Source organism: Gambusia affinis, linkage group LG21 (genome assembly GCF_019740435.1).
Source record: "Gambusia affinis linkage group LG21, SWU_Gaff_1.0, whole genome shotgun sequence".
In the NCBI taxonomy this organism is placed as follows: domain Eukaryota; kingdom Metazoa; phylum Chordata; class Actinopteri; order Cyprinodontiformes; family Poeciliidae; genus Gambusia; species Gambusia affinis.
In genome coordinates this window covers 14,144,438-14,158,503 of record NC_057888.1, presented here as the reverse complement: position 1 = coordinate 14,158,503, position 14,066 = coordinate 14,144,438, and the positions used below count along the sequence as shown (strand labels likewise).

The following is a 14,066-nucleotide window of genomic DNA, read 5'->3' as shown; positions in this document are numbered from 1 at the left end:
TTGGATCTTTATCCAGAATCTCTGTGCAAAGTTTTATGAAAACCCATTTAAGATGATTTTTGTTAAAGGACCCTCTCCGGGAAAAAAACATCTTGTGCTAGATCTTTACTAAATATGATTAGAAATCTCAAGATTGTGTTGCTAAACTGGGACAAATTTGACACAGTCTAAAATGATTAGATATGTCCTATTCACTTTCCCTAACTGCTAGCAATAAAATTTTGCTTGTGAACAACTTTCAAATGTGTTTTTAATTTCACGCAAGCTGTCTCTCCTGCTTTGAATAAAATCTGTAACTGAAATGTGTGCCTTTATAAACCATGTAGCCCTTTATACATGTACTGGAATTACATTAAAAATGCTTTACATTTTTTGTGAATAAACAAAAGCATTTTCTGTGTGGTATGAGCAATAACTTATCTGACCAAGGATTTTAACCATGTAAAGTTTTTGCTGACCTGACTAATTTTGCAAACAAAACTAAATTGCAAAACAATGTGCTGACGTTGATGCCACCGACTGGTGGAAGATGGCGAACTTGGAAGGGAAGTCTTCAGTTTTTCTCTGGTTTAATCTGCAGTTATACAGGCGTTAATAGCAGTGTACAAAAAGCGGAACCATCACAATTTGGCTCTGTGCTTTATTGAATGCTTGGAAAGGGTGATCATTCACCAGTCAAAAAGTTCAAGGTATTAAGAAAAATGTTGCATGAAGAAAAACTGTTTCACATTCTTTTACACAACACTCATGAGTGGATAATACAGAACATATGTTGCAAATTACCCTATCATGAATATAGAATACTATATAAAATCACTACGACTACTACTACTACTAAGAAGAAGAAGAAGAAAATAAAACCCTAATTGGATTCTGAAATCTCAATGAAAATCTCAACATGGCTACCCGTGTCTGCATTTTCCTTGCTTCACCTCTGACCTCTTTTCTCTCTCTCTCTCTCTCTCTCTTTCTTTACTTTGATATGAACTTCTACAAACAAGGAACATCGTCAAAATGAACTACAGTGACAAGGTGCGAGGGAAGTCTTTTCTGCATTTACATGCATCGACAAGGTGGGAGGAGTTTCTTCCTTCTCCCCGTCCCTCGGCTCACTCAGCTTGTACAAGTTCCCGCATGCAGACTCTCACACACATTGTGAATGGAAGCACCGGGGGAAGATGAGAAGGCCTGCTGGAGCTGCCGTTGCTTAACGGGGAATGAAGAAGCAGGAATGCCCTGACAGTTTGCGGCGGAAATCCTTCCAGTCTTTGGCTACACACAGCAAGAAGAAGTGATTTGCAGTGAGGATACTTGGGAAAAGGCTACGAAGTGGGGGGGGAGATCTGATTTCTGGACTTTGCGTTAAGACGCAGAAGCATCCATAACTCTGAAAAATGAGGTGGATCTTCCGAGGGTGGATAACGTTTGTGCTCGTCACCTTTTCCGCACAGGTAAAATACGTTTGTTTTGTTCTGAGTTTTGAAAGTGATTTCATTGGTATGCATGCGTAATTGTCCAAATAGCCACAGTTTTTGGGGGGTTACCACGTCTTATTCCACCACTAAAACTTCCCGAACATCATGAGACTCATTATGGTTTTGTTGTATTGTAGAATCTTTATCACATCACATTATTCACTAGAACGTAACCCCCCGACCCTGGTGGAGAAATATTGAAGTTGGTTTTTGCGTACAAGCACCTTTTGTAAACTTTTGTGCTTGAGTCCTATACTGACAACAAAAGTAGTTCTGGCAACATGTTGTCTATTCACCAGATAGTTTATCAGGCACAGAATGCACTCCAGGGAAATATTTTTTTTTCTGCCTTTATAACTTAAGATGATAGGTTGGGGTTCTTTTCTGGGTTTCTGTCAGCCACAGTAATATCGATGCTGTTTAATTCATTTTTCACCACTTAAGCGTTTAAATTTTGGTTTTCTTTCAAAAATAATTGACAAAATATTTTCAATGCTTAAAGTGAAGAAAAAACATGTCCACTTTGTGTAGTCCAAGCAGCTAACAGCGTCCAGGTGCAGAGGTTTGTAAGATGTGGTTGTAGTGGTGGGACTGCTGGGCTCTATCCCTGCCTGTTACCGTAAAGGAGCTTGGAAATGCCTTGACTGGAACAGATGCTTTTCCCTTTTCCCCCCCCCATATACTTCTGCTCCTAAAATGTGTTGAAAGTGAACAAGTCTGAGCTGGCACCAGCATCTTTCCCAAGCAAAGATTCATAACGCCAATGGCACAGGAGGAGAAAAACAAGGTTTTCACAAGCTGCAAAATCACCAAACATCAAGCGGATGTCTGGAAAAGGAGTCAGAACGGGGAAGGGTAAAAATATTTTCCGGCAATGCTTTAAAATGACAAGGCAAACCTTTTGGCTCTCATTTTTGTTCTCACAGTGGTCTTGCCATTACTGGCTCACAACATCCCCCTAGAATTCCCCTTCACGTAGTCGTAGGTTTTCAACCACTTCTACCCAGTTCATTCCAAATTCGTCTCAAACCGTCTGTAAGATATTGGGCAATGGGCAATGACTTCAAGATGTTCAGAGCTTCGGATACAAAAACAGTAAATCATGGAAATTCTGCACATTGGTGGAATTGTTTAGTTGCTTCCCCACAAAAATTCTCTGTTTTTATCGAAAACCCTCCATTGGTTCTGGCGATAATGTTCCGAGTTTCTCCTTCAGTCAAACAGCAGCAAAAGTGTCACTTCTACCCTGATGACTGATTCCTTCTCTTTTATAGTTATCCCTCTAAACATCCACCCCCCAGTTTTAGCTACTATGAAATCTCCAGACAGTCCATCTGTTCCTTCACCTACACATGACCAGGGTCACACCTGAGCCCCACCTTAAGCAATCAGTGAGTTGCATCAGACCTGCACATTCTAACTTGATTTGATGGAAAGCAACTATAGCGTAGAGGGTTGCATGTTCTTTTCTTGCATTCAGCTGTACAACATGAAGCAATACTTGCTTTGACAATAGAAGCTTTTGTAAAAAAAAAAAAAAAGAAAATAAAAAGTGGAAATTTTAGAGGTTTTTGGCTAGCCTATAATAAAATCTTGTCAGTTTCAGCAGAAAGCCACTAGGAAAGACTAGAATCTTAGAAACTTGTCTTTTGCTTGAGCTCAAATGAATCGTATGACTTGTACCACCTACAGGATATTATTTATTTTAACTTTGCTATTTTTCTCACCGATCAAGGGTTGTTTGCTCAGAAAATCACCTCCTGCTCTTGTTTATTAATCCTGTGGAAAGTTTTGATTTTCCTGTATCATCTACTTTTGCCTGTGTTTTTTAGCAACTTTAATCGCAGTTTAATCCCAGATGGAATCACCACCCACAGATTCAGTTGTTGTGCAATGTTGCTTTTACGGCACATTATCAGTAAAACCCCCCAGAGCCCTAAAAGGCACACTGTGCATCTCTTGGCTCCGTGCCTGGTAGCTGCTATGACCGTTATGCAAATTCTCCCGTCCTCTGGAGGCAAATGGATCGCAGCCTGACTCACAACTGTGTTTGACGGGATTACGCGAGTAGTAAAAGATGTTTTGAAAGATAAGCAAACTAGTTAGGAAAAAGTTGATGGAAATAGGGGTTTTACTGAACTCTGAATGCCTCTTTGTCCTTTTTTTCCCCTCACTTCATTTAGGACTGTCTAATTTTAATCCTTCTCATTTGACTATTTCCCCCTTTCCGTTCTTCCCATATTTTGTTTTTACAAAAAAAAAAGGCATGCATTTGTAATGATAGATTTGAGGACATACGGCAAATAAAGTTAGGTTTGTGGTCAGAGATTCCATTTTCACCAGTATGACAACCTATAATCTTATAGGGTGGGTCAGCTGTTTTTTCTTTACATTTATATTTAGTTAGCCAAAACACATTGCACACGTAGCCAAGATCCTCTATTTACATATCGGACTAACAAAAACACAGTTCCGAACCTCACTTCCTGTAGATCCTGAACGAGATGTAGAGACTAAAACTGGATGGATGGATAGGTGGATGGATGGATGGATGGATGGATGGATGGATGGATAAGTGGGTGAAAGGAAATAACAATTCAGTTTACTGCAGCACATGGTCTTTATTAGCTCTGTGGTGCGAGCTATGAGTGCTGTGCATCATTATCCCTTTGGTTAGAATATAAAACAAAGGTTGGCCGCTGTGTGCGTCTGAGAGGAGGTCGTTAAATGTGAGCCAGTGTTCTTGTTGAACCGCCGTCGCCTCAGGCTGCACAGACAGACATGGAGACTAAACACTGTTTAACATAGAGGTGTGGTGAGAAAAACTGATGGAAGATGCAAAAAGTTTTTGATTCATTCTTAGAAAAACCAAATGTCACGCTGCTGTTGCATCTTTGCTTGATTAAAGTGTCAGATGATTGAATGTGCTCTAATGCAGGCGAATTTAACAAGGTTTTAAGACATTTTTAAACTTTTGCTGAGTTTATATGTTCACTTGTAATACAGCCTATATGCAATGGAAATGTTTTGTATTTTCCTCACACAGATTTCTTCTCTTTTTTTCCTGTCTTCTCACACCAAAATGTTGATTTTATTTTTTTATTTTTTTAAAAGTAAAATCTGGCTTAAACGCAGCATTTTAGACCAAAAATAATAATTTCACCAGTCAAACATGGTGGTTATGGTGTGATTGTCTGAGACCACCTGGATAACTTTCCATAATTAAGGGAAAAACAAAAATTCAAAAGAAAACAAGTGTGATAAATTGGCCTAGTCAAAGTCAGGACATGTATTTGTTAGAGATGCCGTGACCTTAAGAGGGTCAAACATTCAAACATTGTTACTGCAGCCAAATTTGGCGCTATAAGACATAAATGCAATCATCATTTGAAAACTACTTTTTTATTCACTTAAGCTGTTTTTGTCAGATGTTAAAATTAGTTTGAACACCTGGAACATTTAAGCCAGACAAAAAAGAAAAACAGAAGAAATCTGCCAGGAAAAAAATACCATCAAACATGTCAGCTGTACCAAGCACAATCAATATAAATAATAGTAAAGAAAACCAAAAATTCAGTTACATTACCATCAGATTTTTAGATGTAAATTAGTTAACGATGTTGTAAAAACTACAATTATTCAATCAAATGTAGTGGTTTTAATGGATAATATGTCATTCCTAATTTCCTTAATATTACCTGTGTGGTAAATTATGTGGTAAATAGAGCCTCAGCCTTTATTTACAGTGCAAACCACAACATAAATAGCTGCATATTTTCATGGGAAACTTCAATTGAAAACGGCATAACGAGAACCTGAAGACAGTTGGTCGCAGTTCAAAGTGCAGTCAGTCCCGTAGCTTATATTTTTCTACATTTATATATAGAGTTTGTGGCTTTGGCATCACCTCTGTCATAACAGCCAGATTCTCTAATTCAGCAGTGTGGTGAGGAGTTCACTAGCCACAGGTTTGGAGAGATGCGAGGGTGTGTGCAGCATGTGTGTTAGACTAAGTGGCGTACTTTTGCAGCATTTTGCAAGAGTTTGAGCACTGTCTAATTAGAGCTTCATTTGCTGCTTTAAAGGTTAAATGTGGCTCTGGTAAGGTTTTCTGAGAGGGTGCAAATATTCCTGAGCATGTTTTGGAAATAGCCCAACAATCCTCTTAGATCACAAAATCCTGTTGATTTTTTTTGTTGTTGTTTTTTTTTTACATTTAAGAGCTGGTCGGAATATTGGAAAAAGATCTCAAAAATTATAAACCAGTTATATAGATTTATAAGCCTCATCCGCCCAGTACAAATACAGTAAAATTATATATTTTTTCTTTCAGGATGCAATCTCTAAATCGGCCCAGTGCAAAGAAAATTACTACTTCAACGGGTCCACGTGTTGCAAAAAGTGTCCACCAGGTAACAAGAAGTTCATGTATGCACACATAGTAATAAGACACCTAAAAGTGGAGGGAAGTGTTACAGATGGTTTTCTCAATGGAATAATCAGGAAGCAAAGTTCTTTTTTTATATATTATTTGTAAAGTCATGTCAAAAGAGGAAGGATGTTTAAAAACGCAACATTTGGCTGAAAATAGCTTCGACAAATGTTCTCACAAGCAGTCACACACAAATTATAGCTGAATTTTAATGCTAAAAGTAGCAACTACAAAAAAAAAAAAAAAAAAAAAAAAAAAGAGGAAAGAAGTTTTACATTTCATACATATCCAAGTTATTTTCCTCCTGCAGCTTTTAGGTGCTTACTGTAATCATGCACGTGTAGTTTTCATCTTTTCTGTGTCCGTCTGGCTGCCTTTTCTCTAGGTCAGCGTGTGTTTTCTCACTGCAATGACTCCCAAGACACCGTATGCGTAGACTGCAGTCGAGATACCTATCAGCCTGGCTGGACGGCAGACATAAACTGTATCAAAAAGAAGTTCTGTGATGAGGGTCAGCAACTGCGGCTTTTTACAAAAAGCAAACAACAAGAAAAAAAAATGGCAAGATTCTGAAGAAAGTGTCTGTGTCTTTACTAACCTGCTCACTTCTTTGACCTGTAGGTAAGGGATTTATGAAAAGAAATGCTCATAGTGGAGACTTGAAGAGAGAAGAACAGTGTCAATGCAAGTCTGGTTTCCAGTGTTCGCTCATCAACTGCGAATTCTGTGAGAAGATACCCACCTGTGGGCCTGGTTCCGGACTGGAGGAAGAAGCTGGTGAGACAGTTTAACAGAAAACACATCCATGCATGTCAAGCTATTACGGATGGCTGTACACCACTGATATATGATGATCGCGAATGTGTGTGTAAGTTTGTCTTTTCTTCACCAGCGTCAAAAAATGGAAGGAAAACTTGTGTTGCATGTAAGAACGGCTTCTACTCTGCTAAGGAAGATCAGGAACAATGCAAAGAGTGGACCAAGTAAGGAATTCCCTGGAATACCGTGACATTCTGTGGACAATAAATGCACTGGTGCAGCTCTCTGTACCATTAGCTATTAGAATCATCAACCTCTGTCCAGATCTGAGTTCCTTCTTGTAATTTCACCTACTCTGTGTAGCCACTTGCCCCAGATCCAACCTTGAAATCTTTTTTTTTTTTGTTTTTCACTCGATGACACACATCTCGTTGCATATCTAGTTGTAAAAACATCCTGTAGTTTTCCGTTAGATTTATATCTATGAAAAATGTGCTTAAGGTGACTTTTACGTGTATTTCTACAAGTATTTTACAAACATTCTTCATATTTTGACCTAATATCTAAATACCTAAAGTGTGGCAACTATGTTTACAGTGCATTTAGCTGAAATGTTATTTTTATTTTATTTTTTTGTCTTCTTCTCCCAGATGTAAGGCTGAGGGCAAGAGTGAGATGCAACCAGGCAGCGCTCAGGCCGATGCTGTGTGTGGACCACTTAGCTTTGGTAAGTCAGCCACTGCAGGCTGTCACCATGTAGTTTACTGTGTGCTTAACAAATGAATGTTTCTGTCACTTTTAAAGTTTAAATACGCAAAGGATTTTGAAGACATGTGTTTTGGACATTTGTGATTGTTTTTTTGTTTTTTTTTATGTGTACTTCATAACAAGATGCAGCCCACCAAAGTAATCTCATATAACTGTTGTTACAGAGCCAGCACCTTCCTGGTTTATAGTTCCATTGCTGTCAGTGATTACCGTTCTGTGTCTCCTCATTCTGCTGCTTTTCTGTTACAAGGACAAACTCAAGTTACTTTCTGGTAAGTCAAAATTAATTTTCTAAATTCCTTGACCATTTCTTCTTGACTTATGCTTAATTCTTTTCTCGGTGTTGACCATGTTCAGTCAGAATTTACATGTGACAAACAAAGGAACATTTCTGCTCAGCAGTTTAATATGTAACACTGTATGTTGTGTTACATATTTTTAGTTAATCTCCGCTCCTGTGTCCAGAATCTGAAGAGGAGCAGGATCCAACAGGTAACTAGTATTTAATCTTTTTTTTACATTTTTCTCACACACTTCTGAATGTTTATGTGCTGGACATAATTCTAAAGTGAAAGGAAATTATACGTGCTCTTCAGATTCTCAGTGGAATTCATGCCTATACTTTGACTAGGCCATTTTTACACACGAATAGATTTCCACCACATGCTGAATACAAATGCTTGAAACACTCCTGTAGGTTTCTCCCACCAAATTACAATTAAGGGCTACTTTGCACTGTTTGCTTACATAAAACCTCAATAAAATACATTGAAAATACTTCAAGCATGAAAAAGAAACACACAAAGTTTTGACATACACTACTTTTTCTGAAGAAATAGACTTGATTTCAGTTTCATCTTTCCCTTTTTGTTTTACTCTAGGAAACTTTGGCCCCTCTTTACCGCAGTGGAGCTGAAGGAGGAGGAATACCAGAAGTCGCTGGCTCCAAATGCACACCGTGTGAGATGACCAAACTCATCTGCCAAGCTTCTCACAATCCAGAGTTTGACCCCCCATCCACCTTCCCAGTGTCTGTTCCCTGCGTCAGGATCTCTCTGCCCTTCGCAGAGGGAATGGCCGAAAAAGAAGGGGCTAGGGATAAGATGGTGACCGAGACCGAGAGCCAAGGTTCCGGAGAACCAGAGGAACTGTCAGAGGAGGAGGTTGTTAATGCGTCTCCACTTTTGGCAGGTTCCTGTGTGTGCGTCAGTCTTGTTCGCGAGCCACTCGAAGTGGGAGAGAATGAAGACTGTAGCCAGGCGGTTATTCCGGGGACATCGGGAACATGCTCATGCGGGGGCCTCGAAGGTAAAAGGGATGGAGAGGAAAACCGAAAAGAGGATAAAAGGGACAATCGAATACCTGAGGAAAGGGTCGATCAGGAAAAGACGGGCTCCTCCACGAGTGAGATGTGTGTTAGATCACTTGTCTCAGTTTGCCCTCCCCTCATCCACTCTCCCTCTCCGGCTCCTCCATCCAATCCCCTTCCTGAACTCTGCCTGCCGTTGTCCCAGGCTCTGGCGACGCCGCAGCTAAGGTCCACCCTGTCTGACAAGTCCTTGATAAAACAGGACGAATTATGTAGACTGGCAAGCACAGAATCTGACTCAACTAGAAACAATGCAGCCTCCGCTATGACCCTGGTCAGTGCTGTGATGATGTCCACATCTGCTGGCGAACTGTACCTGGACAAGCCCCAAGAGGCCTCCAGACCGGAGCCAGGGCAGGGAGGTTCCTGCGGGGCCAGCAGAGAGAACAAGACCTCTTTGGAGGAGTCGGAAGTGGAGTGCTCGCCTGAGAGTCTCCACAGTGAGCTGGCTGAACCGACTCCTACCTCAGGTACGGAATACACCAGGGAATAGTTTTATGGCAGGGCCAATTTAAAAAAAAATATAGTTTTGGTTAGTTAAGAATGATTATAAAATATGTCATTGTGTGATACATTTAATTGCACCTGTACAATGTGAGCACAATATTCGATTGTGATATTCTTGTTGAAAATAGTTATGATGATATTGATCTTGATCTTTATATTTATTTTTTTTGGTTTGTTTGTTTTACCGTTCTCCACTGCCCTCACACGGACTTTGAAAACTTTAATATTGAAATTTGCAGCCGTTAAGTATATACCACAGGTGTGCTCAATAAATTTTAAATTTCTCCAATTGGCAAAATATACTGTCCAAATTCAGCATAAGAATGCCTAATGTTTTTTTTTCTTATGCAGTCCTCTTTGTAATGTGGACAGACTACATATATTGTCAGAAAAAATCTCGTTATAGTTTCTGTTGGGTCTCAAAAACTCTTAAACCTGGGCCTGTCACGATAGCAAACTTGCTGATTGGAGTTTCTTGGAGGGGATGGAAATAAAACAAATTTCGCTTATAATTTGTTTTTCATGTCAGTGTCTCTTTATACCATTTTTTTTGGCATGACAACAGAGCATTTCACCAGCTGGCTTGAAGCCACCTTCAAATAACTCTTACTGAACTGCTACAATACAGTGAAAACATTGAAACAAGCAAACAAACAAAAACACGCAGAGGATGAAGTTCCTGAATTTAAAACAGGATAATCTTGATAAGGTTGGTCAAAAGTCTTTAATGTAACTTTCCAAAACTTGCACTCTCATTAGAGGTACGTGTTGCTAATGCAGAGGGAAACATTAATATCCAGGTAGTAAATCTGTAACTGTCTGAGAAGTACACTGTTCAGGTTAGACTGGCACGTTGGTAGTTGAGTCTTTTACCGTGAAGCCTACATCAGCGGTTTGGTGTCGGAATAGGAATCAGAGGTCCGACTGTTTCCAAGAAGCATGTTTTATTAAAGTCGGTTCTGATATTGGGCTCTGTTTTGTGGGGACGGGGCGGGGGGGGACCACACAGGAAGCAGGAAAAAGATATGCGTGTGTGTTTGATGCGTTTGAGAACCACCAGAACCACACTGGAGCAAACACCGCTCGGTCTGTCTATGTGTGTGTTTTTGTGTGCATCTACAGCACAATAGCTCCTGTTTACCCAGAGTTCCATAGGGTTGCGCAAAGTGACCACAGCTTTAATTGAAGCAAGATGTGCACAGCTTGAGTAATACGTTTATAACCTTACCCTCCCAACACAGAAATACCATCCCTTTTTTTTTGACTCTCACTGGTGACTCGGTGTTTTAATTAAATGCCCACTGATCAACATGAGTTCCCATCATGCTGTAATGACAGCTGATTGGATACCACTTCCCGTGCATGCTATTTAAAGGTTAAGGAGAAGGCAGCGGTTTTACCTGGGCGCTTGAAATATCTTTTAACCAAATAATAAACAGAAGGATGTTGTCCAGAGTTTCCTCTCTGTTGGTTTTCTGCAGCTTAAAGTTACTTTTGAGATAAAATGTAGCTGCTACAATTGAGACAACATGCAATTTAATCTATAAAATAAAATGGTAACAAAAAAGCAGATTTAGGAAAGTGTAAATCACAAGAAGCCTGTGAGATTCCACTGAGCTTTGTTTGGAAAGCTGTGGTTGAATGACACTTTTTTCTCAGACTGGTATTCCGGGAAAGGACTTTGAGACGGGGAACACAGAGACACTCTCTCTAAATGAGGGACTGACAGTGTTTGTCCTCTAAACTTTTACATGGCTAGGTGTTCTGTTAAGTTTACCCTTTGAGGGTATAAAAACACTACCTAGAGCGATTTTCCTGATATTTGCTCTGATTCTGTGTGCGTGTGCGTGTGTGTCTGGATCGGAACAGATGAGACGTGACTTGTGAGTCACGGTGGGTCGGCTGGAAAGTCAGACAGGAGGCGGGAGAAAATAGGAAGCAGGGGATCAATGTGGAGAAATGTGACTTAAGCAACAAAAATGCCCAATTATCTGCTACTTTACATAATAGGCTTATGGAAAAATGTGCACCAGGTTGAACAATTGGTCGTTACATTCAAAGCAGAACTTCTGTCATTGAATTAAACATAAACAACATTTTGCCTTCTTACTAAATCCTTAAACTTTTCTGACAGTCCTGTTGTTCATGTCTAGATTTTCTTAAAGTGAAACTTTCTGTAGACTGTAAATATGCTGGAAGGAAATGACACAGCTGCCAGTGGCCTCTTTGTGGCCATCTTGCATTGTCATTGAACCCACTCTGCCACTGGGCTACGGGTCTTAGTCACATAGGATTAGCCAACATATGTTCACTTTGCTTCAAAATAAATCTCTTTGCGTCATGGATGAAGTTCAAAATCTTACACAAAATGTCTGTTTTATTAAAAATTTTTTTTCCCCAGCGCCTGACATGAAAATTGTTTTTCAATTTGTCGTAAACCCAACCATTTCCTCTGCTCCTCACTGTTCAGGTCTTGTTTCTGGCAGCCACAACACCACCTTCATCTCAAGCGGTCAGGTGATGAACGTCACCGGTGACGTCATCGTCGTCTACGTCAGCCAGACGTCTCAGAGCAGCGACGAGGGCGGGCCGGACGGCGCCTTCGGGAGCCCCGTGCAGGAAGAAGCCAACGAGACGGCCCAGTTCTTCCAGAGCTGCCTTAGGTCCCCGGGGGACTCCATTTCCCATAGCGCCTTGCGAGAACAGACTCTGCCAGTGCAAGAAATGATACTGGGAAAGTGAGCAGTGGTCCGAAGAGTGATCACCTCTACAGCCTTAAAGTCTATCGCAATTATGTAATGGGCTTATTGTTAAAATAACACGAAAGAAAAACAAAGTTTGGTTTTCTTAAGTTTTACATACATTTCATCTCTCATATTGCTTCCAGGCCTTCTTAGTTGGAAACAATTTTCTTTCCAGACAATGATGTGTAATTTTCTAGGGAACTGAGTTCATGCTGGGAAAAATAAAAAAAGAGAAAAAAAAAAGTTTTTTATTGCATGGAAATTTCAGTTGGATTGTGACACTAATAGTTAATACATATCTAATTTCTCACTTTTCATCCTCCACACTTATGTCTTCAAACTCTTCTCTAAGTTTGACATCTGGGTGATTTAAGAGCTTCCTCACGTAACAAAACATCCACCATGTGGAAATTATTTTCAATATTATTTTTTTTAACATTGAAACTGTACTCTGTTAGCCACACTTGGACCTGGAAGAACACAGAGTCTGTACAAAGATGATGATGATGAGGATGATAATGATGATGAATTTTAAGCATTTCACTGAGTGAAGCTCGCAGAAGCTATTTTTTGCATTATGAAAACGCATCAAGTTCTGATATGACAACTGTTTAATCTGTACAGAGACTTTGTTGTCTTCTTATTGCGCCCGATGTGCAATTTGTTTCTAAGAGAAAAATGCTATGCATTTGATAAGCTATTTTATTGCTGGATTGTTTTATTTTGCAAATTTTAATGAAGAAAATCAAAATGTTTCAAGAATGTTTTTCTAAAGGTAAATTCTTAATGCTCTTTGTCCGAAATTTCAGAAGTGATAGATGACTGTATATACTCTAAAGAAGCATTATCTATTTGTGAAAGAAGTATGAGTTTTCCTTTGTTTGATTTTTGGTGAGGAGGATGTGTTTGATCATGTGGTGCAACTGAGAGCAACTGAGGCAAAATGCAAACCATCATAGACTTAAAGTGTAGCGGCCCCTGAAAAAGGTTTTAGTTTCTAAATATCGTTTTGGCTCCTGTTACAATGCAGTTCTTGTCAAACATGAGGTTCTTTACTTAAAGAATATGTAAAGCATCTATAAAATTTGTCAATATTTAATATGGCACTGTTTGTTAACCCTATATGTTAACCCTTATGCTTTCATCATTTAACACATACACTGATTGGAAAGTCTGATATTTCAGTTATTTTTGCTTAAATTTATTTATTTATTTTTTTACATTTTTGTGTGCCATATGTTATGTATATGAGTGCTTAATTAATGTGGTAATCGTGTTTACAAAAGCTCTTTTGTATTATTTACCTGGGTCCATAACTGTTTCAGGTCCCTTCAGGACAAGTCATTGCTGGAATATTATTTTATTGCCACAGTCATTGTTTCTGTTTTTTATTTTTTATTTTATTTTTTTTTTTAATGTCCTCACATATTCGCATCTTTGCATAAAAAAAGTCTAGATTAAAAACAATGACCCTGAAGACTGCTTCACTTTCCGAACTGTCAAAAATTGCATCCAAACTGGGTTCTTGCCACCTGCCAACAGAAACGTTAGCTACTCTTCTTCTGTGCACTCTTAGACAACCGAGTGGGATGGGCAAAGCGTGTCGACATTTGGCTTGAAAGAGCCTGTGTCTTCTGGAAAAGACTGAAGGAAAACCCTTGAAGAAAACAAAACTAAGCTTTGTTATTGTCTTGCTGGGTTCACTGCACTGATCAATCACAACCTCTCCATGTGTACGCAGCTTTTAACAAATCATGTACATATCAATCAACTCTGATGCAATGGATAAATGAAAGACTATTTTGATTAAAATTAAATAAGTTTCAAAATTAAAGTCTGAGTCTTTTTTTCATAGATGGCAGCCATCCGGCATTCTGTGGTCTCCCTGTCAACTTTCCTATTTCGGGACGGACAAATTACAATGAAAGAGTCCTTCTCCCGATGATCTATAATCGCAGTGAAGCAAGGCTAATTACATATGTGGCAAGGTCCCTTTGTGTTTGTCCCAGCGC

The 14,066-nt window shown here is 39.4% G+C and overlaps 1 protein-coding gene across 1 annotated transcript; it reads left to right on the top strand.

Annotated features, from left to right (window-relative positions):
* Nucleotides 1–1,113: 1,113 nt before the first annotated feature.
* On the top strand, nucleotides 1,114–13,844 carry tnfrsf11a (tumor necrosis factor receptor superfamily, member 11a, NFKB activator). The gene is made up of 10 exons (XM_044105324.1): nucleotides 1,114–1,451; nucleotides 5,809–5,887; nucleotides 6,293–6,418; nucleotides 6,529–6,684; nucleotides 6,800–6,890; nucleotides 7,317–7,393; nucleotides 7,599–7,706; nucleotides 7,877–7,926; nucleotides 8,316–9,273; nucleotides 11,781–13,844. The coding sequence occupies exons 1-10, from the start codon at nucleotides 1,395–1,397 to the stop codon at nucleotides 12,050–12,052; spliced, it is 1,974 nt and encodes a 657-aa protein (XP_043961259.1). The 5' UTR covers nucleotides 1,114–1,394; the 3' UTR covers nucleotides 12,053–13,844.
* The last annotated feature ends 222 nt before the right edge of the window (nucleotides 13,845–14,066 follow it).